This window comes from Apteryx rowi, unplaced genomic scaffold, assembly GCF_003343035.1.
Source record: "Apteryx rowi isolate R43461 unplaced genomic scaffold, aptRow1 scaffold_125, whole genome shotgun sequence".
In the NCBI taxonomy this organism is placed as follows: domain Eukaryota; kingdom Metazoa; phylum Chordata; class Aves; order Apterygiformes; family Apterygidae; genus Apteryx; species Apteryx rowi.
The window spans coordinates 1,392,419-1,417,302 of record NW_020447475.1 but is presented as its reverse complement, the minus strand read 5'-3'; the positions used below and the strand labels follow the sequence as shown (position 1 = coordinate 1,417,302).

The 24,884-nt window shown below is 36.8% G+C and overlaps 1 protein-coding gene across 1 annotated transcript in view; it reads right to left on the bottom strand.

The window, feature by feature from the left end:
• The window catches only part of MTBP (MDM2 binding protein), a 31,662-nt gene that overhangs the window by 6,312 nt on the left and 466 nt on the right, over nt 1-24,884 (bottom strand). Inside the window, exons 2-19 of the mRNA XM_026055684.1 lie at nt 24,847-24,880; nt 24,049-24,129; nt 22,381-22,454; nt 22,137-22,282; nt 21,578-21,636; nt 20,643-20,787; nt 18,973-19,087; nt 18,177-18,305; nt 17,246-17,340; nt 16,398-16,470; nt 13,554-13,671; nt 12,179-12,352; nt 10,868-10,981; nt 9,333-9,497; nt 7,891-7,984; nt 6,379-6,534; nt 3,168-3,263; nt 360-626 (exon numbers count right to left, since the gene is read on the bottom strand). Coding sequence (XP_025911469.1) covers nt 360-626; nt 3,168-3,263; nt 6,379-6,534; nt 7,891-7,984; nt 9,333-9,497; nt 10,868-10,981; nt 12,179-12,352; nt 13,554-13,671; nt 16,398-16,470; nt 17,246-17,340; nt 18,177-18,305; nt 18,973-19,087; nt 20,643-20,787; nt 21,578-21,636; nt 22,137-22,282; nt 22,381-22,454; nt 24,049-24,129; nt 24,847-24,880 — 2,135 coding nt within the window. The remainder of the gene's footprint in view (nt 1-359; nt 627-3,167; nt 3,264-6,378; nt 6,535-7,890; nt 7,985-9,332; nt 9,498-10,867; nt 10,982-12,178; nt 12,353-13,553; nt 13,672-16,397; nt 16,471-17,245; nt 17,341-18,176; nt 18,306-18,972; nt 19,088-20,642; nt 20,788-21,577; nt 21,637-22,136; nt 22,283-22,380; nt 22,455-24,048; nt 24,130-24,846; nt 24,881-24,884) is intronic.

Genomic DNA, 24,884 nt, shown 5'->3' with positions numbered 1-24,884 from the left:
CAGCTTTCTAAACTTCTAGTTGTTTATTTGTATTGCAACAGCTCTGACAGTTTTGGTCCTAGATAAGGCTATCTGTCATCCTGCAAAAGGCAAGCAGCACTTTTTGCGAAATACAATCCCAAATCTTTAAAAAAAAAAAAAAAAAAAAGGTGCCTGTGTGGCATGGTTTTGATTAATCTAATACTCTCAATGGGAGGTCACACTGGAGGAAAAATGAACTTACAGAAGAGGATTAAACAACTGGAACATTTGTCAAGATAGCTTTGCCTAAAAAGATTTCAAGATGAAAGGAAAGATGCATTTCACAAGAGACTACGGAAATATTTCACGCTAAAGATTTATTTTATTCAGTGCATTACCTCTTCTTGGGATAAAAGCAATCCAAGTCTTTTGATCTGCGTTTTAGCCTTGATGCCTCCGTTCTGAATTCGCTTTGTAAAGATTCTCCATCAGGGACACTTCCAGGCTCCGAGAGGACTGCAGGAGACGGCAGAGGGCTCAGGACAACTGGTACAGGGCAGCACTCTTTGGTGCAAGTAGTCTGAGTTTCATATCGAATAAGACGAGTTTGAAGTTCAGCATATCCCACATCTCTCTCTAAAGCTTTTCTGTTATCTAGACAATACCTAAAATTGAAATTTGTGAGAAGTCTGTGAGAAAAGTCTGATTTATTACAATTAGAAAAATGGAACAACTTATTTTTGACTATGGTATAGTCTCCAAAACTTTCTTGTTTGAACTGAAGTATTGTTCTGAAAGATACCTTAAATATTGCCCAGTAAATTAACCCACACCTGATTGACTTAGCTACATTCAAGTGCAACTCCAACATATAAGGTAAATTATATACTAAATATTTGTACGTCTTTACCCTGTGCTGTCACAAATGAAATTTTCATGGACATTAACAGACTGTTTTCTTCGAACAATACACAGACTCACTCGTCAGATACTAACAATGGATTCTTTTTGCTCCTTATAATCAGCCCCCTGTCACATTTATATTACCAAGCTCTTTATTTTATATTTTGTTGAAAGTTTTTCACATTCCGTCCACACTTTGCAAATGTTACTCTCTGTTAACTGCTAAACAGTGTGACAGTCTGACAAAACAGTTACGAGAACATTTCTGAGCCCAAACATGTGAAGAAGAACCCAATGCACTGTGGATTCAGTATCTTCAGATCTCAGACTTTGCAAGCATCCATCAAAATTTTGAGACCCAGAAAATACAAGATACTGTATATAAAATAATGCTGCATAATATGATAGTGTGATTATGCTATATGCCTCATTTTTTTTCCTGGGAGACATCCAACACACTTGAAAGAAATCTGAAACCTAACAAAGACTTCTCTTCATCTACTCTGTCCTCTGTATCTCTATTTCTACTCTATCACTTGACCATATCGATCTATATAACGTACACCTGGAAGCTAAGTCATCTGCATTTACTGAAAGGAAGAAAGTAGTTTTCCTAGTCAAAAGTAACAGGTACAAGTGCTCCAGGAATCCCAAAATGCAATGATACTGACATAATTTTAGGAAGAGCCCAGCTGTGCCGAAAACTAGGTTGCTGTGAGATTATATTAAGTAAACGTAAGTACAAGGAAAATAGGGCCTGGTAAGCATTCTAAGTGCTGTGTAGTACAGATTCTTCACTAACTGCACTCTTTGGAAATGCAAACTTCAACCTCGTCCAAGATAAGCACCACTATATGAGGAAGTCCTGCTTTTTTAAATGCCAAACATACAAGAGCGTGCACTGAACAAGCACAGACTTCACTAGCTTTTCAGCTTCCTATCGATTACAAAGATTAAGTGGCTTAAATCAACCAAGTCAAAAGAGGACACTGCATTAAATCTGGTGGAGCTCCACATGAATCTATGATTGCAACTTTTCTTTTAAAAGGAGAGCAAATTCACATTTTTATATAATAATTTCATATTCAGATTTAAGAAGAACAAAAGAACAGTGCTAACGCAGTGAAACATGATGAGATTAAAACAATATAACATGCATGTTAACTTTTTTGTTGTGTAAATAATTTCCAAGGTTCCTTGCGAGAGCCCAGTGTTTCATCTCCTGGTCACTTAAATTACCTCTAGTGCAGGAAAGGTCAACAGCATTATCCAATATTATTCCATCCATTTCTCAACAAGCATTCTGAACAGGCAATATGAGACTTCTTTCAGCCCACCCTCCAAACAACTTACCAATGTTACCTACTCTTGGGAACTCTGGGCATACTCTTTCCGTCTACTAACGTGGTATTTCATTAAATTGCTAGATCTGATTTCTCCACTTTCCTCAGAGTATTTTCATATTCAGCGAGAAATCACTTTTCTTATAACAGACTGCAGAATCCATTTCTACAGCTGATTAAGACTTTCCACTAGAAATAAATTCATTATCTGATAAGACTAAATTCTCTTAACTTACGAATTTCAAGGTACTTAATTTTCCTTATTTAAATTCTCAGTCTCCTGAGTAATCATTCTCCCTACAAAGATGAAAATGATTTTTATCTTTAGAGGTGAAACCATCATGTTACTCACTCTGCTTTAACTGCAATTGCTTGCTCTTTGCAACTCAAGATCCAAATGTTTGGCACAGGCTCATTACTCCAGAAATTTGATTTAATCATAACTGTTACTCCTGTTTTGTTGGCAAGACTTTAATTCCAAATATAAATACAGGAGTTATCCAGATGGAACCAAATCACAACTGCATGGTAGAAAAACCAGCTGCTCCCAAAGACCACATGCTCCCTATGATACTCCCACCACAATATCCTCCGGTTCGACAACTCTAGGTTTCTTCCCTTCACTGTATCTCCAGTTCCCACCACCTCACTGATAGTGACTTGATAGGTGCTAATGAATGCTCTTCCCCTTGTCACTCCCAATTCCAAACAAAATTCAGAGACACTGAGTATGGCTATAGCAGGGGGGGTTATTACCATCAAGGCAGRAGTGTTGATATTTAAACCAATGAAGAAAATCAAGGTAAGAAAGGGAGAGGACACATGTGCAAAGTTATTCCAATGAATGAAATGGATACCTAAAGTTTTCCATTAATAACATTCACATTGCTTTAAGTGTTTCTGCTTGTAACGTGATTGGAAGCTGAAAACACTTTTGGGAAAAGAAGGCAGGGAACTTACTCAACTCCATGATAATGGCATCCAGCTGCTTTTTCAAAAGGCAAACCTCTGAGCTTCCGAGGAGTAAGCTCTGGCGTCAGAAGGAAAACGTTTTCACTGAAAGAAAAAAAATATACATGCTTTTAAATAGTTCCAATCCGGATGAATTATACTTCCATAAATCAAAACCAAATGTCTTGACACAGGAATACCAAAACAGCATGTCTTGCAGCTCATAAGGCCCCTGGGGTACAGTACCAATGGGAAATTAAATCTTCACTTAAGTAAGAATTTAAGTTCAACTTAACTAATATCTACTGAGCTATTATTATTCTGGAAGCTATTAGAGGTTTCGACCAGGTTAGCGGTCACTGCTCCAAATAATTTTAAATAAAGCCAGGCAACCATTACCCATTTCACAGCTGGGCAGCTGAGTAGCAGAGTGAACTGAGAGGAACTAGGAATTGACCTCCCATCTCCCAATCCTATTATCAGTGAAGTGACCCTGCTTGAGCAGGGGGGTTGGACTAGATGATCTCCAGAGGTCCCTTCCAACCTCAACCCTTCTGTGAAGTCCTTCCTTTCAGCTCCAAGTTGCTTCCTGGCCTAACAGTTACCTTTCACAGGTATCAAAACTAACCACTTGCCTCCTGTGATATTTGAATTCCAGTTAGCAATTCTCTGCAATAAAATCGCATATTTGAAAGTATTTCAACAGAATAAGTGATAACAAGACAGAGAGAATTAGCTGCCAGAGCCTAGAGTACCCTGAATAGTCACATCCTAATTAATTCTAAAGCGAGGAAGAGATGAAGGCAAAAGATACAGCAGTATGCAGCTCTATCTGGAACTTGCACATTGTTCCACGTTTTGCCATTTCACATATGCTGTCTCTGCACCATTACCGCTGCATCACCTGGGAAAAACCTCCAGGAAAGATGTGGCACTGAATATAGCAAGATGGTTTGTTAAAAAGACTGACAGCCAAAACTCTAATTTGTCAAACCTCTAGTTAAGCTCGAAAAGGGAAAACAAGTGAAGACTACTCTAATTCATCAGTCTCATATCAAACTTCTTTTTTCCTCCTGTTAGTCAGGTAAATCCTTGGGTCTATAGTCACTGTATCTGAACATCTAATATGCAAAGTTATTGATCATCCTAGAGAAGCTACGGATAAAGCCTACTAAGAAAGGTGAGCAGCTAGGAGTACAGAGTACTACTGGATGTAACAGTAAGAAGCCATGGGGTATGTTGGAAAGGAAATGACTCACTATCTTCCAGATAGCAAACTAGCTGTCTAGAAAGGCTATAAATGMAGGGAGATTCATTAACTGGAGCTCCAAGATTTGGGGTATCCTTCCCTCTGAAAGAGTTGGCACTTTGATTTTGCAGACCTGAGAACTAGTAGCACAGAGCCTGAGCCAAGCCCTTACCAAATTCAATGATGTTCATSTGAGAACGTGTAGAACTGGATCAGGTTCTGCAAGTCCAGAACAAAACAGCAAAATCCAGCAGCTCTCACCTTTTCAACCAGCATCAGTTTGGGACCCTTCTCAGTTAAAAGTAATTATTCTCCAGACTAAGTTTCAGGCATGCTGGCTTAGTAGTTTAGGGCATCAGATCAAATGGAGTTCTTAGCCAATCAATTTCTTGTATTTATTGTACTAACAATTTCAATATTCTTGCTTGGATCAAGCCAGATATATATTTTCAAGGTAAGTCACTGGCAGACCTTTCAGCCTTCAAGCAAAAACCATCTAGTGTGCTTTATTATCTAATACCTTTATACTTTCCTTAGCTATCCAAGATCTCTTACAGTATTATGAGAGAGATTCTTGTTACTTTAAAGCACTTCAAGTGAAAGGTTTCATCACCATTCTTTCTAGTAATAATTGGTAAAATCCAAGCAGACTGGGGCAAAACCCCTTCAAATTCAGGCTTCGCTGGACTATAGTTCGAAGCAAACCATTCAAGAGAATCAAAATACTCTACACAGTCAGCTTCTCTGCAGCTTTCCGAAAAATCAGGGATTAAGAGAATGCTTGTAGTGAGCAAATTATTGACTTCTTCTCACACAGCTAATTGGAATTAAAACATTTTATATTACAGCCATAATCCTAAGGCATTGGCACTGATTAACTAACAACTCTGTAGAAGACTCTCAATCTTTACTGCAAATTTTCTACCCTGCTTGAATTCTCCGCACAGAACATCTTGAAGTTAGTTTCAAAAGTTCTGTAAGTATTTTTTAGAAATCACCTAAATCCTACAGACCCTTTTGCTCTCACAAGTCCTCTTACTTTACTGCATATAATGAAGCTCAAAAAAGGATCATTTGCCCTAATCTAATAATTCCCTTATAAATTCCATTATTTAACACTAAAAAGGTCAAGAACAAATATAACCCTAATGACTGCAAAGACTTTCAAGCTTACCTAGTAGCACACTCCATGAACAGTACAGGTTCTGATTCTACACATGCCACCTGACTCTGTTGTACAAGTGGGCCTGACTTTAAAAAACAAAGAAACAAAAAAGTTCAGATCCGGAAAACTAGCCCATTAACTTCTTATATCAATCTTGCTGCTGAAAATGCAGTGGTTAATACAATAACATTTACCAGYAGAAACTCTAAGGATGATTCTTGCAACGCAGTCAGAGCAGGCAAGTTTCCTTCAAGGGGCACTTTAGCAATTAAGAATACTGCTAGAAATTCTGGGCCAGTATGGCATGAGGCAAACACAGCTAAAGCATAAAGCCTTAGGTTCTCATCTAACCTCCCTTGCACTGAAAGAAATGAGTCACACCAATAAAAGTGAAGTTCTGCCAGAATAAATTCTACTACAGTAGAAACAGTCCTTTGTAAACAGACACGTATACTGGCAGCAGTTCGCAGCACAGTCATGGCAAAAGCCTGCTCCACACTTTTGCAAATCAAGCTTTTATTTGGTTGTTTAAATGCATACTCCCTTCAAAGGGTACTCAAAAAAAAAAAAAAAACATCCTCTCTTCAAAGACAAATCTCTGAAAGAGCTAAATAGCAAGACCAGCTGGGCTGAGATAAAGACCATAAGGGTTGATTTCACTGGCAGGCATGARATGCAAGGACGTTACTAGCTGCAAACTCTAATCCAATTAGGCAATTCTGAGACTCTCATTCAGTCATTATTCGTAATCTCGTACATCAGTTCTGAGTATAGTCTGTAGTGTTTTCAATATGCTGAAATCATACCGTTTGGGAATCTGTAATGGTTGAAGATCACCAACCGGTAACCCTTCGGGTGTGAAGTACTTCAGCAACTCTTTAGCATCAAGCAATGTCAGTGACTCCTTTTGGCCATCTTTATGTCCCAGTAACTGCTCAGATGAATGTGGAAACATAGAAACTCTGGAAAAGAGAAAAAAAAAAAAATCTAAGAAAATTGTTATTTTTTAAATGAAGTAATTTTGTTGCATACAAAAAGAATCACTGCTAGTCCACAGCAATTAAACATAGCTTATTTCCAAAGTAAAATGAATAAGATTGTTACTTGAGAACACTTACATGAAACCTGATGATTAAATATATTAGATGCAAATTCTCTACCATCCCACTGAAGAAAGTAATTTTATCGTTTTATACCTTAGTTATGAAATACAACATAGGAACTACATTATTCATCCTGTTTTTTTTCTATTTATGGACTTCTAAGATCAAAAATTAATTCCCATAAAGACTTACAATATGCAGCAAAGGAACCATAAAACCACCATTGCATGCAATTCCCCAATCTATTTTCTAGTGTCTTCAATGAAGTACAGCAAAGTTCTCTCTCCTCTACTGCTAAGCAACACACTGGACTCCGATTCAGGATAAGCAGAAGGTTACCAGTTCGGCATAAGATGAAATAAATATTAACTGACTATGAAATAAAAAGGTCCTTTTGGAAGCTTTTCAAAACTTAGAAGGAAAAACTTTACCTGTTTAAGAAAAAGTCAATACTATTTAAAAAAAAAAGGCATGAGAAAGCAGAGATCTAATGTGAGAATTTGTGACATGCAGAACTCCCATCTAGGCCATGGCAACTRTGGTATTTGAAAGACAAACATGGGATGGAAATGATAAAGAGAGAGAAAGAGAGAGAAGTTAGACACTTGGCTTTAAAACTCAGTCATCAGATGTGTTAAGATCCAGAACAGACCACTAAAGTCTTATACAAAGTGAGAATTAGGTAGAAACCAAAAGGCTGTCTTAACTGACACGAAGGCCTACAGGTTTCACAGAAACAGCACTGAAGGAAAAACAAAACCAAATATACATTTCAAACGTGAAACCAATAGATCCGCCTCCTTTAAAATTATGAGAGACTTGGTATTAGTCCTGACTATTTAGGAACTACAAAGAGATCATAACCACAGTGCACATGAAAAGCTTTTACATGTTTTTCTAGTATGGCTGAAGCCTAGAAGTGCCATTTCATCTTTAATATAGCTCAAAGTAACATAGTTCCAAAGCTAACTTTCAGTTATGTTTCGTCAATACAATTCAAAGCAATATTAATCTAAATACCAGGAAGTTATCCCAAAACACCCTTGGAAATTGACAGTCCAACAGAAACTTAGCATCAGTCTTAAGCAACATTTCCTCTGAAAGACTACCAATATATTTCAGAACAGTTTACAAAACGTCTGTCAAAATACACAATTCCTCTAGAGTTATGCTTAATGCCCATAACTGAAAAAGCCTACAGTATTTAACCATTACCTCACTTTTTGTTTACTTTTTTCAAAGTTTTCCAAATTCTGAAGAACATGTCTTTCTGGCCACTCCAATGGATTTGGCTCCATTAAATCGGAATCTGCAAGAAAATATCCACAGTGAAAGCAAAAGTATTATTGTTTGCTCACAAGTAGCAAAACACAATTTGTCTCTAAATGCAAAGGAATTTATACTACCAACAACAGATTTCTGGCTCTCAAGACTTTTAGAACTCCACAGGGTATCAAAAGAAGTGCGTTCTACCATGCAGACATCCACAAAAGCACATTTGGCATTGCTAGAATCATGAAAAGCACTAGAGAATTAAAGTAATGAACTATAGTTTCCAAGATTCCTTTAAGTACTCCAAAAGCAGAGGAAGGGAGAGTGGATACTAGCAAAAGAATGCTAAAATAACTACGGTGAAAAGGGTGTTGCAAAGATAAGCAACCATTATTGTACTGTGCTCACGTACACTGGTACCACACGAAGTGCCAGGACAGACATGATAGTCATTTCCAAAATGCTAAGTGCAACCCTATCAGCCACTGTGCTGCAATGCATCATATTGAAACGAATGCTGGCTGGGGCGGGGAGGGGATGGAGGAAAAGACGACTAATGCTTATATTGTGGGGGGGGAGCACAAAACCAAAACACAAAACAGGTACATCACGCTAGCAGTGCAATTTGATGAATTAGGCAAATACCAACCACCTTGTTCTGTTGAACGTGAAGAGATTTTGAAACCTTGCCCCATGCAGCATAATTTTATGAATTAAAATTGTCACTCAATAGGATGTACTGGCATTACTGGGTTTTCTACAGACCTAAACGTTTGGAGCAAGACTGTCTCTCTGGCTGGGAGACACAGACTGGTTGTTCAACCAGACGAGTTCACCAATGTGTCAGAGCTTTCCCAAAGGTGGATGTAGGAGATTCTACCCAACAGCTGTGTTGCCATAATACAAGAAACTATAATTGTAGATATATGCACACGAACTTTACAGGACTTAACTCACGAAAACTGGACATACAGCAAGTGGACATACAAGCAACAGAGATGAGAAGTATGCTAACATTTCCCTTGAAATACAGGAGAGCGGGGCGGGGGGGGGGAATGCATGCTTTCCTGAAGTGTTTATATACTTATAATAGAAAGTTGGTAACCCATAGTAGAAGTAAACAGTAACACCATAGGTAAATCTGCCTTGTGCTGTGATCCTAAGTGTTTTGTGTATCAATTTTTTTGTCAAGAAAAAAAAATTGCCAATAGTTAATGCCAAGGGTAATTTCAGCTTGCAAAAAAACCTAGAAAGCTATTTTATTTTTCTTCCAGTTTTTTCCCTCTTTTGTCTGGGTCAATTCTTTTAGTAAAGAATTGACAATAGGTATGAAAATACATCAAGAAAGATCTTAAGTAGTGAATTTTTTAAATAAAGATACTTACCAGAAGTCACTGTGTATGATCTAGTTTTATTGGCAACTTTCTGTAGAACAGGTTTAGGAAGATTAGCATTGCACAGTTCCARAAAACACTCTCTTGTAAGTACTAACAAGTTTTTGAGCTCATCAGTAGAAATAACTGGAGGCTGCTTGGCCAATTCCTTTCTCTCTATAAAAGGAAAGAGAAAGAAAGAAAGAAAAGCTATTGCATCTGCTAAGAATAACTGGAGCCTCCTTAAAGAAAAACAAGTTAACTTGACACTTACTATTGTATCCTTGAGGAAGATGTTGGTGATTTATTCCACAGGCAAGTAAGAACACATAGCAGTAAGAATGGCTGAAATTACATGTGAATCACCTTTTTAAAGTCTTTTTTTATGTGTATTTCTGAGTACTTCCAGGTTTGAATCTCCCAAAGATAAACATCTGGACATGCTGAACCTGAATATGAAAGGCTCCACTACAGAGTCTGCTATAGGATACCGTCACCCACCGTAACTATTTCTACTGCCATTACAAGAGTGTGGCTCCAAGATACCCGACTGTGTGTTCCAGGCTCTTTGGTCAGAACATCAATGGTCAGGCAATTCTGATATGATTTTATAGCATATGATTCTGATATGATTTATCAAACCCCAGCTGCTCCTATTCAGTCTTTATCCTAATGGAACTGGGTGAGAGAATCAACCATAACTGAAAGTAAAACCTAAGCTCTAAGACAGCCCTAAGTTCAGGGTTTAAAGCATGTGGGAATCTGAGAACGACTGTAAGTTAAGGCAATGTGATGGGGAAAAAAATAATGGAAAAGACTACGAGCACAAAACTTGTTCTCATTAAGATGGTATTCTGTTAATGATAAGCCACTTAAATTAGTTTCATAGTATGCCATTTTCAATAATCCAGCCAGTCTCTCAGAGGCATTTTTCGTTTTAATTGAGTCATTTTGAGCAACAGACTTAGACTGAAAAATCCAGGATGACCAGTGTCCAAAATCTTTGCAAAGTAATGAAAATCTATAAACCTGATTGAAAGTTCATTCTCTAAGATGATACCCATTCACAGAARCAACAAATTTATGATGCATACATGCCCTCTGCTGTTTAAGATTTTTGGAGGGAAGAACAAAAGGGTGGAATTCTTGTATTTGTAGAAGGCGCATCCAGCAGTGGGTTTGAAAAACAAACCACAAAAAAGAAAAAAAAAAAAATCACAAAGCAGGGAAAGAGTTAACTACTACAGAATAATTATTCTGAAACTACGCTCAAGCCTTCAGCATACTATTGTAACAAAAAAAAAAGAAACAAACCTCATCAACTTAAACTAAAGTTCAGCCTCTCTTTTCCTCAGTATTTAAAAGCCATTATCTGACATGTTGTCACAGCTGTATTGCAGAAAGTTTCGTTTTTAAAGCTCCCCTTTTTTCTTCACAAACTGACCAGTTTATCTGGGTTTTGTAGGGTGACCTATCACATTCAATTTGAAATGAAGACTTTTTTTAATACCAATTTGAGAACACCTCATGTTTTCTCCATTACTTACTGAGATATTCCTTCAAGGCAGACACCTGGATATGAGACAGTTTCTCTTCTCTCTGTACAATCTGCTCTCCACAGAAATGCGGAAGAGACTCAATGAAGTCTGCAATACGAAAACCTGTATAGGTGAGGAGAAATCTGTTATCAAGAGTTTCTCGTAGGACTGCAGCGATACCAGGTCATTCATCTTATTTCTTAGAAAGTGGATTTCAAGAAGACACAAACACAGCAGACATACAAATTTCGTATTAAGGAAAAACAACTAGAATTTAACAATACAGCATACAGCTAATCTTAAAAAATAAATTACAATTAAATTAAGACACCAAGGGGATAACTTGGAATAGATGATATACCAGTTTTGCCATTAGTTTTGAATTTGCATATAAAACCAATATATGATAATACAGTTAACATGACTGACACTCAAAGAATGTAAAATTACCACCAGTTTGATAGCAGGAAAGAAAAATTCTCTCCCAACATATTGCCAAAAGACTGAAAGTCCTTGACAACCTACTAGTGGGATTTTAATCAGGTAAAATGGTAAGCAGTCAGTCATATACCACACAGATTTATTCTGATAATAAGGAAATGAGAGTATGCAGGTCATTCTGCTCTTTTTCTTTGTCAGTGTTATTGAGAGGAAATACATGAATTAGCAGAGTTAGCTAGTACATGTACTTGTAACAGGACAACTATTCTCTGGAAACTGTCTACATATATGCTCTTATCTGGTGGAGCAGATGATCAGCTGCTAGCTCTTATCCTACCACTCCACAGTAATATGGGCATCTACCAGGTAACTCAAGACACAGTCATGGAATTCCACTTGTTTGCTTGCCCTGAGGTTTTTATTTTAAAACTTCAACGAAATAGATTTGTCAATAGATAATCAATTAGATTTTAGGCTTTGGGTAGTCAGTCTTTGTAACAATATATTTTTTAATTTTAAGTCTTTGCAGATTTGATTTGCATGCCTATTACCTGCATTTCCCTGTACAATAAAACATTTGCACTGCCTACTGACAGTTTTGAGAAATGACTGACTATAAGTTTAAGAATTTGTTTTAAAAGATAAAGTAGTAGTAAATTGTGTAAAAGTATTGGTTCTTATTAATATTTCTATCAATGTTAAAAAATTCAAGAGGCTTGAAAAAATACTGCAGAAACAACACAAAGATATACATCAAAATGTAGTGTTCCTCCTTGTTCTCTCCCTTCTAACATAGATTAATATAAATAAGATGCATGTATAAATTTTAGTAGCATTTACCTGCCTTCAGATACTTTAAAATAAATAAATAAGTCTTACTTGATTCTGTTTCTCCTGTATTTGTCTTCAGCTTCCCATTTACCGCAGCAAGAGCAGCCACTCCATTGATCTGACTGGCTGAATGAATCAAGGTTGCTTTACATCCTCCAGAGCCATTGCCTTGTAGCAAGAAATAATATCGGCAAGATTCTCCTTTCAGTTCAACTTCTGGAACTTAGRAACATCAGCAGACAACTGTGAATCACCTTCAGAAAAACAGCTTTAAAATAAGTTACATCAGGAGCACCTCTCCAGTACAGTGGAAATGCTAGTAATGTCACCATCTCTGTAATCATAGCCTCTCCGCTCTGCCACCTCCAAACACCCATAGATCATTTTGAATCTATATATTGCCAGCACCCACTCCATACCATTAAGCTTCTTGTCCTCAATTACACAGCTCTTTGCAATTCCTCTCAATTTATTGCCTCTCCCCAGACCTCCAAACCCACCAGTCTTTGCCAGTAATCCTCATCTATATACTTGTTACAAACACTATCTTCAGCAACCAACAGGAGAAGACACCGCTCCTCGGAATCTTCATGAATTATATATTCAAAAACCACTGCATAAACAAAAATCACATAAGGGAGAATCCTATGTCTTATCCTGTCCTAGGGAAGCACTGAGCTGTCACCAAGCTCCTTCCAACCTGATGTTTTTCTGTCCCTATGAACCTCACAGTCACTACTCGTGCAGTGTTTCCACTTTCAGGGCAGCATTCAGTATAATGTGACCTAAAACACTGGATGACTAAGAAACTCCATCCAATCCAACCTCCTTCAGTCCGCACTGATTCTGTTCTCTCAYGTCCTGAATAAAAATTCTAACTATTAGTACACTGTCTAAGAGGAGTTGGCTGCCATTATCAGATGCCCATAAGGAAGAAGAAGAGGCCTATTTTCAATCACAAGTTAAGCACACTGGTTCTCAGGGGAATGGAGGCACYGAGCATTTCCTGATGTTTTGCATCTGCTGTGGAAGAGGTAGAAATCAAATGCAAGTGCGAGAACCTTTGGAAATGCTTAAGTGAGAAGGGAAGCACCAAAGTGAAGCACACTGGTTTTCCATCTGCAGAAGCAGCTATCTTTAGAAAGGTATGTGGAGGCTGGATCTTCAGCTGAAGGACAGCACACASAGATGGTTTAAAACAGCTGCATCATTTCCCTAGATCTTAGAGTTAACCATGACCATCATATAATTTGACTGCATTATTTTCAATTTTTCTTTGCAACAAGTCTGCATAGCTGGAAATGCATCCACCAAAACCAATGAAGACTGCAATCACTGCCTGATTTCATTTAAAAAAATATATATATATATAAAATATATAATCAGAATAAAATACACCTGCAGTCATCGTCTTCTTACTTACCAGTAATGATCTTAGGTTTTCTAGCCATATATTCCTTCCATTTCTTCGTACTCAGTTGGGCAGGGGATGGGATCAGGACATTGCTTACATTACATGGCAATGCAAATAAAGCTCCCACCTAAATAATGACAGCAAATACAATACATGCAATATTACTGAAAGCTACTCTACATTTCATTTTTTGAGCTACTGATTAGGCATTATTTCAAATGTATTTCAATTAAACACAAACATCTTTACTCAACACTTTTTTCATTCACATCAGTTGAGATGGAACATCAGTTGGCACAGACGCTGTGAAAGCTGTGTTTGTTTTTGCTCCAGTAAAGAGATAATTAATTGCTGAATTTCTATTTCATACATAAAAAGGTCTCTACTCCAAATGTTGCAACAATCTGGCTAAAAATACTTCTGTAGAGTAGCATCCAGAATGAAAAGATAATTCAAAGAAATAGTTGGAAGTACCTACTTTGCATTCTTTTGAAAAACGTGTTTTTCCCCCCCTATATGTTATCTTCCTCAAAAAAATCTGATACTGGACTAAGTTTATGCTCATATTTAAATTTCAGGCCAATAATTACTACTAATAAAAAAATACATACGTATTTGAATCTCAGGTTATAAAACACTTTTTACAGCTATTAGAAAAGACTACAAATGTATAATGTTTCCAACAGACAGAACAAACCTTTAGGAAAAATTTTTATTTTAAAAACGTATTTGATTCAACATGTGCAAACTCTAAGAAGTGGCCTGCAAATGTGTTTTGTTTTGTTTTTTTTTTTTTTAAACAAGTAGAAATACAATTTCTTACATTGTAGAAGATACTTGACCAATGTTCAATATCTTCTTTTAAAATGAAAATTATGGGAGCTATAGACAAATATAAAACTATTCCAAAAGATATTTTTGGTATGGTTTTAGAAAAAGGGCTTATTTCTTTTTTGCTTAGGCATAACAGAGAATGGAGTTGGGGGGGAGGAAAAAAAAACTACTAAAAACCTAAATAAGCTGAAGACTGGAACCACAGTTTTAAACATACGGCTGAAAAATGGAGTTCCAATTCTACACTAAAAGAACCTTAGTTATGCACTATAATTATATCATCATTTTCACATTGCAGGCTCCRTTTGGATTGGCACGGGTTTATTTAYAAACATCAGAAATCTTTCATAAACATGCCTGCATTGCCTTAAACATTGAGAAAAAAAACACCTTCAAACTAATATTGCAGCTACAAATAATCATGCTATCATTCCAAGAAAAGAAAGATAGGTTTGTAGGTGTTTCAAAAACTCTTATCCAAAATACAAGCTTAGGAGGGCTCATCCTAAGGAAAAACGTAATATTGTCAATTGCAAAAGAATTTGACCAACATCTGCGATTGCAAATYGACAGAAACTTAAAAAGGCATCAGGCTACAGAGACAGAGGAGTTCAAGGTGTACCGGACACTGATACATATTGTAAAGGCAACAGCTGCATTTACCAGCTGTTCCTTAGATTGCAGATGGAAAAGTTTGGCTGGGCATAAAGGCCATCCTCACAGGTAAATCACCAGCTCTTCCATATTTTGGGGATAGCAAGGGGCTATTTAGCATGACGTTTAGCAAAGGACACAACCATTCTTCTAGGACACTGTCAGGAGAGCAGCAAGTAACAAGGTTTTGTCATAGCTGGGTAAAAAGTAGCAGTACAGCAAAAAAATCACGTTAAGATGAGTTGTCCTTATTTATATTTTTTGCCTTTAAATGTAGTTATGTTACAAATGTGATGTCTACCTAAGGTACACAGACCCCTAAACAGCTTTGGAGATTAAAAAACAACAACAACAACAACAACAACAAACCCAACCAACCCCCCCCAAAACCAAACCCCACAGTGAGATAGTTAAAAAGGAACTGCTTTTTAAAAATGCCAGGATTTTTTCAGACAGAGTGACATTTGTTTCTGCAGTCAAAAATACTCTAGCTACAACTGACAAAAGCCAGAGTGTCTGTGATGCAAATCTGCTAATAGATAGCTGGAGGAACGTAAAAAGGAACCAGTTGAAGGAATGTCTCTTTCAAACATTGTGTGACAATGATACAGATCAAAACGACATACAGGACAGACTGGGATAGCAAAGCTTTACCCAGGTTTAAATAACATCTGATAGTATAGAAAGATTCAYGATCCTTGATCTTTTAATACGGAAACAAACGAAAGGTCTCACATCCGGCTATGACAATAAAATAAGATTGAAAGAAAAAAAATATATGGAAAAGGTACCAAATGCCCATAGGCTCTTTTTCCCCATGAAAAGGGGAGGTCTAAGAACAGCCAACACCTGGAATTTAAAACAAGAAAAATTCAAATTCAATGTAAATAACTTTTTTAAAGTTTAACATCAAGTTTAACATAAATTAGCCACTGGATCAAATCACCAAGCAAAAGATTATTATCCACTTGAACATACCACATCAGAATGGAAGAAAGGAAAAACGCTCACCACTTCAGACTACCGAGATAAATTTTATAACCTGAATACAGCCCTGCCTTTTGCTAAAGAAATGTTTGAATTATGAAAATTACCRAAATATATATCAGGATAGGATTCAAAGTACCAAGATATTTTAGGAGATCAAAACTTCGTTAAGGTAAAGAAAAAGCTTAACAGGTTTACAGACTATTAGGACCTAAAAATTGCTAGGACCACGCACCATTAAAAACAGAATTTGCTTTAGAACTTAATATTAAAGGAACTTCCTCAGAGATTAGGTATTAAAATATTATTCCTGTATCTTTTAAGAGCAATATACAAGTCTTCATTTTTCTGATAAGCTCGAATAAAAAGATGTCATACCTTCCCAGAGAGAGAAGAAATCTGGTCAAGAAGCAGCACAGATGCCTTCTTTATATTCTTTCTTGCCAGGCTCCTGAACAGAACAGTTTAAGGAATCTCATCTTCAGGAAGAATTGTATGTATATCTATTTTATAAATCATGTTTTAAATAAAGACTGCAAGTGTCTAACGTGTAACACTCAAGTACCATAAAATATACTAAACTTAACTTTCTGGACAAAGTGGTACATTTACTTTGGAAATTTGATATGATGAAATACAATATTGCTGACACCTTTAATATAGTCAGGGATCAACAGACAATTTAATATAAAAATACTGGGAGGCTCATACAGCCTAGCTACCAATCATCACACCAAGACTAGGACTCAAGAAACATAGATCTGAACCAATACAAATGCACCTTCAGACCTCTGCAGTACACACAACTCCAAACAGAAAACTTCTCTGCCAGACTTTGCTGCAGATTTTGCTTCTATGTAATAAAAACATTATTTGTGGAAAAAATGTTTCTCTACCGTGAAGCACACTATATACACTAATGTGAGTAAGGTTTGCATTATTTTTTAAACTTACAGCACCAGCATAATAATTATTTCTCTATTTTTCCCCACAAATAATGTATCTATCATTAGATCAATTACACAGGCAATAAAATGAAAAATAGCTGGTTAGCGTAATTTAAATGTCAACATACAAAATCTAGTGGTGAAGAAACACTGTATGGCTTTATTTTAGCAAGCTGGAATGAAAGACAATTCTTGGTACTCCTTCAGTGTTATCTGCACYGTCCTGATTGTTTTCTTTCTGCTGGGGACCATTATCATTAGATACTTAAGAAAGGATACAGCTCGAATTCCAGATCTGATATAAAATAGGAGGGCAGATCAGAAAGCATCACCACCTGCAAAAATTCTAACGCAGGACCATAGTAATGAAAAACCTGCAAAGAGATCAAACTGATAAGTGGCAGCACTATACATGACATGTTATCTCAGTAAACTTTGTTCAAGTGTTTTGTTGGAAGGACTGGTCTTGCAAGTATATCTGAAAGAGGTATAAAGGAATATGAGGGGAAGATTTCACAGTACCATATTAAATACAGTCATAGAAAAATACAGGGAAGGTATGTAAGTCTTATCAAATAAAGACTTACATCCTAGAATGCCAACCGTGCGCATTAAACAAGCTGTGTCAGACTAATTCTTATTCCAATTCAAAGGAGAAAAACAAAACAAAACACCCTRCCAGGACCAGCCAAATGCAATCCAAAACATGCATGTTTTAACAATGAAAATAATATTCTTAACTGATGTCAGTTTTGATAACATGGATTTTTGCTTTCATCAATTATAATTCTGTAGTTTCCACCGAAGATCTACTTCCAGYGGAAAAGATAAACAGCATTAGTAACTTTTGAATAATGTTCTTTTAAAATGAACTAGAAAAGTTCAGATAAATATAGAATTCATAAATAAATTACATATTTTGAATGTAAAGATTGCACAAATTTTCAACTTCAACTTTAATGACATTTTGATATAACATTTTTAAGAACAAACATATCAAATTTTAAGGACCTGTTTTGCCTATATATGAACAAAAGAAGTCTTCCTCAAYGTATAGTAAAGACTTCCTCAAGTCTTCCTCAATTATGTAAGCATTACTTTTATACTTGATTTTCTATTTCAATTAAGATTCCCCTAATCATCAATTTTTTCAGGAAGGCAAATCAGGTGTATTATAGTAGCTCAAAGAGACATCAAGAGTAAGACTTACTTCTGCCAAAGTATCAGTATTCCCTGGCTCCTTCTTAGCAGCAAAGCAAGAATTTAAATGTGAAGTGCTAAATGGCTTTGCTGAAATACCCTTCATGCAGAAGTCTGGAAAGCTGACTTCTGATCCAAACTGGAAAATGAGGAAACATAGTGAAAAGAAACAGATATAAAAAGTGGTGCTAACAAGACTGCTTCTGACATTATTTATCCTATGTTCAATTCACTGTTGTAACTAGTGGATGAAGAGTGAAAATTTACATAAGAAAAAATATTTCTCTTCAGCCAGTTACACGTATTATTAACAATTACTATTACAGTTGATTTTAACAGATCTATAAAATTAGATAAAAATACGAGGTTTAGGTAACCAAGCACTACATCCAAGACTTTAATACTGAAAGCATAAACATGTTTTTCACAGTGACAAAACCTTCAGTCTTTCCAGAAACATTAGACGTGCGCTTACAACAATGACTTAAAAACCTGCATTATAATGATTTGTGGTAGATAGGGAAATCTGATTTTGAACAAAAAGTTAAGGCAAGTATTTCAGAGGGTGCCTGAATTTCTGAAATTCAAATCCAGATACCTTGATCTCATTTGTTCTTTCATCACGCTAAAAAGCAAGTTTTTCTCCCTTCCTCCCACTACTTCTCAGAAATGCAGCACCAAATATTTAGAAACATTATTTTTCAGAAACAGGTTGTCAAAAAGAAATTTGGCTAAAAGTATGAAATGCTTCAAATAACGTACATAGACTTTTAAAAAGTCACTGCAAGTAAAAGTACTTATTTTACCTTTCTTTCCCATATCTGAACCTTTCCCCTCCAGAGTTCTTCTAAATCAATAATATTCCTGAGATTATCTGAAGATACAAAGTCTGCTGATAGATAGTCTGCAATTTTTTGCCACCTATTGTAAAAATAAGGAAGAATTAATCTCACTGAGTTTAATATTACAAATTAGCATGCAGTGCACTTTGATTGAAAACACTTATTACTCCTTAGCACTGAGTAGTCTTGTGTATGTTTAGAGAGAAATATATATCTTTACATTCCACAAAGTACAAAATGATAGAATTGCTGGTTCAGGCTTTGTAAAGGAAGTTGTTCATATCCTTCCTGAACGCGACAGCAAAGAACTTTGTCAGATACCAAATAACACTGGCAACGGCAAGCTGTAAGTATACCACAGTAAGGTCGGGCGCTAGTAGCTGGAGCAAAGCTAGGCAGCTAGCACTAGTCCATCCAGTCACTTTGAAGTTAGCCTTGGAAGTAGAGATATGACTGCAGTGCAAATATTACAGACAGAGACAGAACGAACAGTATCTGCACATCTACTACTGGCCATCCCTTTTCTAAGTGAAATCAGCACCATAGAGAGAACAGGAAGAGCAAGTGAGAGAACTTTCAAAGAAAGCGAATGCCCAGATGGTTTCATTTTTACATAAATAGCAGCAGCAGAATTTATTCAGTCAAAAGTTGGCTGCACAGGAAGATATCAATAAGCACTGAGGTGAGAAAGATTTTTTTTTTTTTTTTTAATGATAAAAGTCACTATAATCAGTTTATCTTCTTCTGTAAACCTTAGTAAGTATTACATGATATTGCCAATTCTATCCAAGGACTAAGCATTAGACTTTTTCATTTTAATCAGTTTTGTTAACTTGTGATTAAGCTTAAACATATATTCTGTGAAGCAGACTCGATTTTGGGCAGTGGGGAGGAACAGAGGAGACCTTGTCAAGTTATTAAATACACACACAAAATAATTTTCTCCACAAAAGAAAAGAAAATAAGAACTGTGGCTTATATTGAGACATATCAAAGGGAACATATATCAATTAGAAGAGGACACCAGGGATTTTTCTCTAAGAAATTAGCTGTTATTGGACTTAGCTGTTATTGGACTTAGTTTCAAGTTGAATTAATAGTTCTAGGGTTAAACCTCTTCAAAAGCATAAAGGAAGTAACAGCATTTATACTCTTTGAAGAAGGAGCAAAAGCCAGTCACTTTTTTTTTAATGTAATACCAAAGGAAATAAAAAATTTAAAGTAAAACAGGTAGAGTTAGACATTAATTTTATAAAAATTGGAAAACTAGAACCACTACGAGTTATTGTGTAGTATAATACACCAGATCTTCAAAACATAGTATGCACACTGAAGCCACTGGTGAAGTTATACTAACGGAAAGTGAAGTAAGGATGAAAACATTTTACCTTCTGCTCTCATAGAAACAGATACTTGAGAGGGCTTGCTTTTTTGCTTACCCCTTTGTTTAGGTCATGTACTTAGGATAAACGGACATGAGAAATTCCTCCACTCAAACAATGACAGGACAAAATCTACATACTTGCAAAGAATACCCATCAAGTACTAAAGACACCAAAGCATCTTATTTTAAAACACTAACATATACCAACATAAAACGTGAGTTAGTTTGTACACCTAAATGAACAGCATACCCTTTAGAGTCGTTTGCTGCAATGGTGATTTGTGCAGAGTGCCACTCTCTCAGGTGTTTCAGCGCACCAACGGCAGGTAAACAGTCTTTTAACCTGGGTACATCTCGTTCAACAGCATGCAGTATGACATCAACCATTGCTCTGCCTGTGAAAACAGACTCAGATTACTATTATTCAGTAAACAATTCAGTCATTTAAAGACAGAAATGTTCCACAGAAAGTGATGATTATAGGTGACTGAAATGTGCTTAAAGATCAACTTTAAATAATTCAGGAAAGATTTAAAACACTTAATGCATTTTAGCTCAACTCTAGCTGCTCCTTTTAGATTAACACAAAATAGAGTTAGAGTTGCCATTCTCTCAGTTCTACACCTTTCTCTTCTATCACTGAACAGTGTTTGACAGATTGTCATTTTCTTCCTTTTAACATCTCTGAACTGCATATGTCTCTCTCTTTCCACCCCCAGCTCTTTTGCTATCCCACCTCAACATTATGTATTCCTTAACATACAAGGTGATATGAATCTCTAATTCATGGAATCTGAATCCAATAGATCTATGCTCCTTTAGAGCTTTTTGCCATGAAGTTGCATGGTTGCATGTTGAGTTTCGCATTGCTTACTGTCTCTTACTACTTTGGTGCCATTTGAGATCGAAAAATTAGTTAAGCAGTTAACTATTTTAATGTCTTGGGAAATACAACCTTCCAAAACCATGAACAGCAAACTCTGTAAGCTGGAGCCAGGCCAGTCATACTTAAGTTCCTTAATAAACCACTTTTAAGGGCTGCGTACAAGCGGATTCAAAAGGCAAACCAATGTCTTCTGATTTTTTTTCCATTTGACTATGATTTTACCAACTGAGTTGTCTGAGTAATAACTAACAACACAAATATAAACTCAGAGATTGGTCCTTTGTTTTAAAAGAGCTTACCTGGGGCAGGCAGTTTATCAGCTAACTGATGCAGACTTTCTGCAGCTTCATCATAGATACTGAAAATGAAGAGCAACATGGTTGGAAAAAAAAAAAAAAAGTAATTTAGAAACAAAAAGTTACAAGCAATAAACACTACCTGATGTAAATACTCTACATCTTTAAAATTCTCCACAAACATAATACCTAGGCAATAAGATACACTTATCTCCCATTTTACTGAGGCAGAACTAAGCTAAATGACCTCAGAACAAATTGCAATAAAACTGGAAGCAGGAGCCAAGACAGTCTGCTTTTTCTTAGCAGGAAGCTTCTTTTTTGTATATACAACTGTCAGAAGTTATGATTTTTGTAGAATAACAAAAGCTTCCTCTGTAGCTAAGAAAATTAAAGCAATGTAAAACAAATCATAACTATTTTTAGTGGTAGAAGAGGACTGTTCACGGTTAACTATTGCTTTGGTAATAACTTGTGCTTGTTGAATTTTCTCAGTTTCCTTGGGCTTTTACTGTTAAACGTCAAATTACTTTACTTTCACTGAAAATAATAATACGCATACTCAGTCATAGACAGTGACTCTCTGCTGTTGTTGTCGTCTTCCTCAAAATTCTGTATAGCTCCCAGACATTCATCGATACTTGTTTGGAGCAAATTTTCATTTTTCTGTGCATCAAAATTTATTTCCTCCCAGTCAGGACTGCAGAACTAATCAGAGTAAAAAGAGTTTTGAATATCACAGTATTAACTTGGATTAGAGACAGACAGAGAGCTGAGGAACATACATTCTGAAAAATCTTGCTTACCTGATAATAACCACATATAATATGACTTGCAAAATACCATTTCTTTCCACCTGGAATACCAGCCACTGAACATGCTAAAAAGAGAGCAAATTTTTTTGAAATTATTTGAAATAAAAAATACTCTACAATCTATTCTTCCTATTTTAATTACTGTCTCTGTTGAAAGAATTCCAATGAATCATTTTAGTGGTGATCTTACTGCACCGTGCCGGCAAGAAATTGAGGTAACTCAGTCAAACTGTACGTGGATTTTCAGAAAAACTCTGGTATTTTTTCCTTATTAATGAAACTTATAAGGAGGAATAACCACAGATGGTATTGCCACGGCTTATTTTTGATAATTTCAGCCACTTTTTTACTTAAATACCTAGCTATGTTATGTGGTTATGCCTACTATTGCCTAAATTGGTTAAAAAAAGTCAACAAAGGAAGCAAATGCACAGTAGATTTCCCACGTAAGACCACTGTCATTTCCATTCATATCAAGCTAAACTGAACAGTTCGGAAACAGAGGATGAAAACATGCACAAAAAAAAGATTACCTACACAAAAGTCAGTTAGGACCAAAAATCCTAGAATTCAGCTAAATTTTCACAGAATTCCTGATTTGAATGGATTGAGCTTAAACTATCAACACTGGAATACCACATTTGCATCTTATATATTTTTCAAACTTTTTAATGTGCCACAATGACTTAAGATCTACCTTCTTTTGACATCATAATTAAGATCTAAAATATATTAAGGTTTAGCTAAGTGTCTACCTATTAATGACCCTCTCTGACTGTTAATAGATAAGAAAGCTTTTGATCTTTACTCCATTTTGAGCAATAAGGCTCTTCACTTCCAGCAGTTGCCGCATACCTGAACTGAATCACAACTTTCACAAAATGAGATGCTGTCTGATGCTTTCTCAACATTTCTACGAAATAAAAGCACAGAAGTAGAAAAGAACATAACATTCCCGCCTTAATGAAGTCATTGGTTCCCTCAGAGGGATCACAATTAGATGACAGCTGTGACAGTGAGGTGAGCATTAACAGCTCAACACTAGACATCCAAACCAAGTGACAAACTAATCAGTTAATTTTCAAACTAAGAAAGTATTAAAGTTAAAAAAAAAAAACAAAAAACAACTAAAAAGCACCAAAGCAAGTCTTTAGAAATCTCTTTTAAGAAGATAAAAATATTTAATAAATTTCCAGTAATTAGGTTTCTGAATGCTTACCCAACAGACAAATACTACCTCTACTGAAATAAGTTTAGACACAAAGAATAATTATAAGTCTGGGATGAGATCACAGGAGCAACAAAAATCTTGGGCATGAAAATATCAACTCCCCACCACGTGTGTAGCAAGCCCTTTTCTACTCTTACTTGGTATTAAAGTGTGTCGACATTTGTCAGAAAGCCAACCTCTCAAGAGCTTTACTTTCATTTTTGGTGTCCAGTACACTTAACCATCTCTTGACCTCTCGGTTCTTGAAGTTAAGTCAGTTCTCTATAAAAACAGTAGTAGCAACAGCAGCCCTGCCTGCAGGTTTAGGCATCCTGCAGAACTGACAGTTTCCTCAAGTTTTTGACTTGTTTCACCCAGATGCACAAATTTGCCTTGGGACAAGACCTCAATAACATTTGTCTTACGCTATTGTACGTTGCTATACTTACCTGGAAACGCACTTACATCTGCATTTACAGGTGAACTACAGTTTTCTTTCAGGAGATCGCAAACATGTGCAGCAGTCACACCTGAAAGAAAAAAAGTTTCTTCAACCTACTCAAATACAAAATTAAAATCTTGCTTTCTTGCAAATGGAGCGTAAAGTGCAGGTTAATATGCCAAGCTCAGTGTAAAAACATCGATGCCAACCACTGATTTTTCAGAAGGTTCAAGAGGCGAGGTTTTGATGAATCTAGTTAAACTCCTGTGTGTCTCCAGAAGGTTCCACACAGTTAATATCAATGTTGCAATGAAACACAGAAATACTGAATTTCTAAGGGGTTAGATTGTTAGAGGCCCTTACTCTGACAGAAAAGGGTTTTAATAAGGTAGAAATCAAGAAAAAACTGAAGTGGAGCCAGCATGATGTCTTCTGAGTGCAGGTCCTTGACCAGTAACCTTTTTTAAAAAACCAAAACAAACAAAAAGAACAACAACTCCTCATTAACCACACAGAGGTGTGTTGGGGACGAAGGGCCCCAGCTGCCCGGACTGAAGCGCCGGACCGAGGCCGCGGCGCCCGCAGGTGCCTCCGGGAGGTTTTTCCCGGGGCTGCAGCGCGGCCCCTTCCCGGGCGCAGGCCGCTCGGCGCGGGGCCGTTTCGGCGCGGGGCCGTTTCGGCGCGGGGCCGTTTCGGCGCGGCGTTATCCCAAGGCGCGGCGCAGGCGCCCCCTCCCCGGCCGCTACCGCGCCGCCGCCTCCCTCAGGAGGAGCCGCCATGTCCCCCCCGCCCCCCGCGGCGGTACCTGCAGCGGGCGCCGCCGCGCCGCCGGCCCTGCGCTCC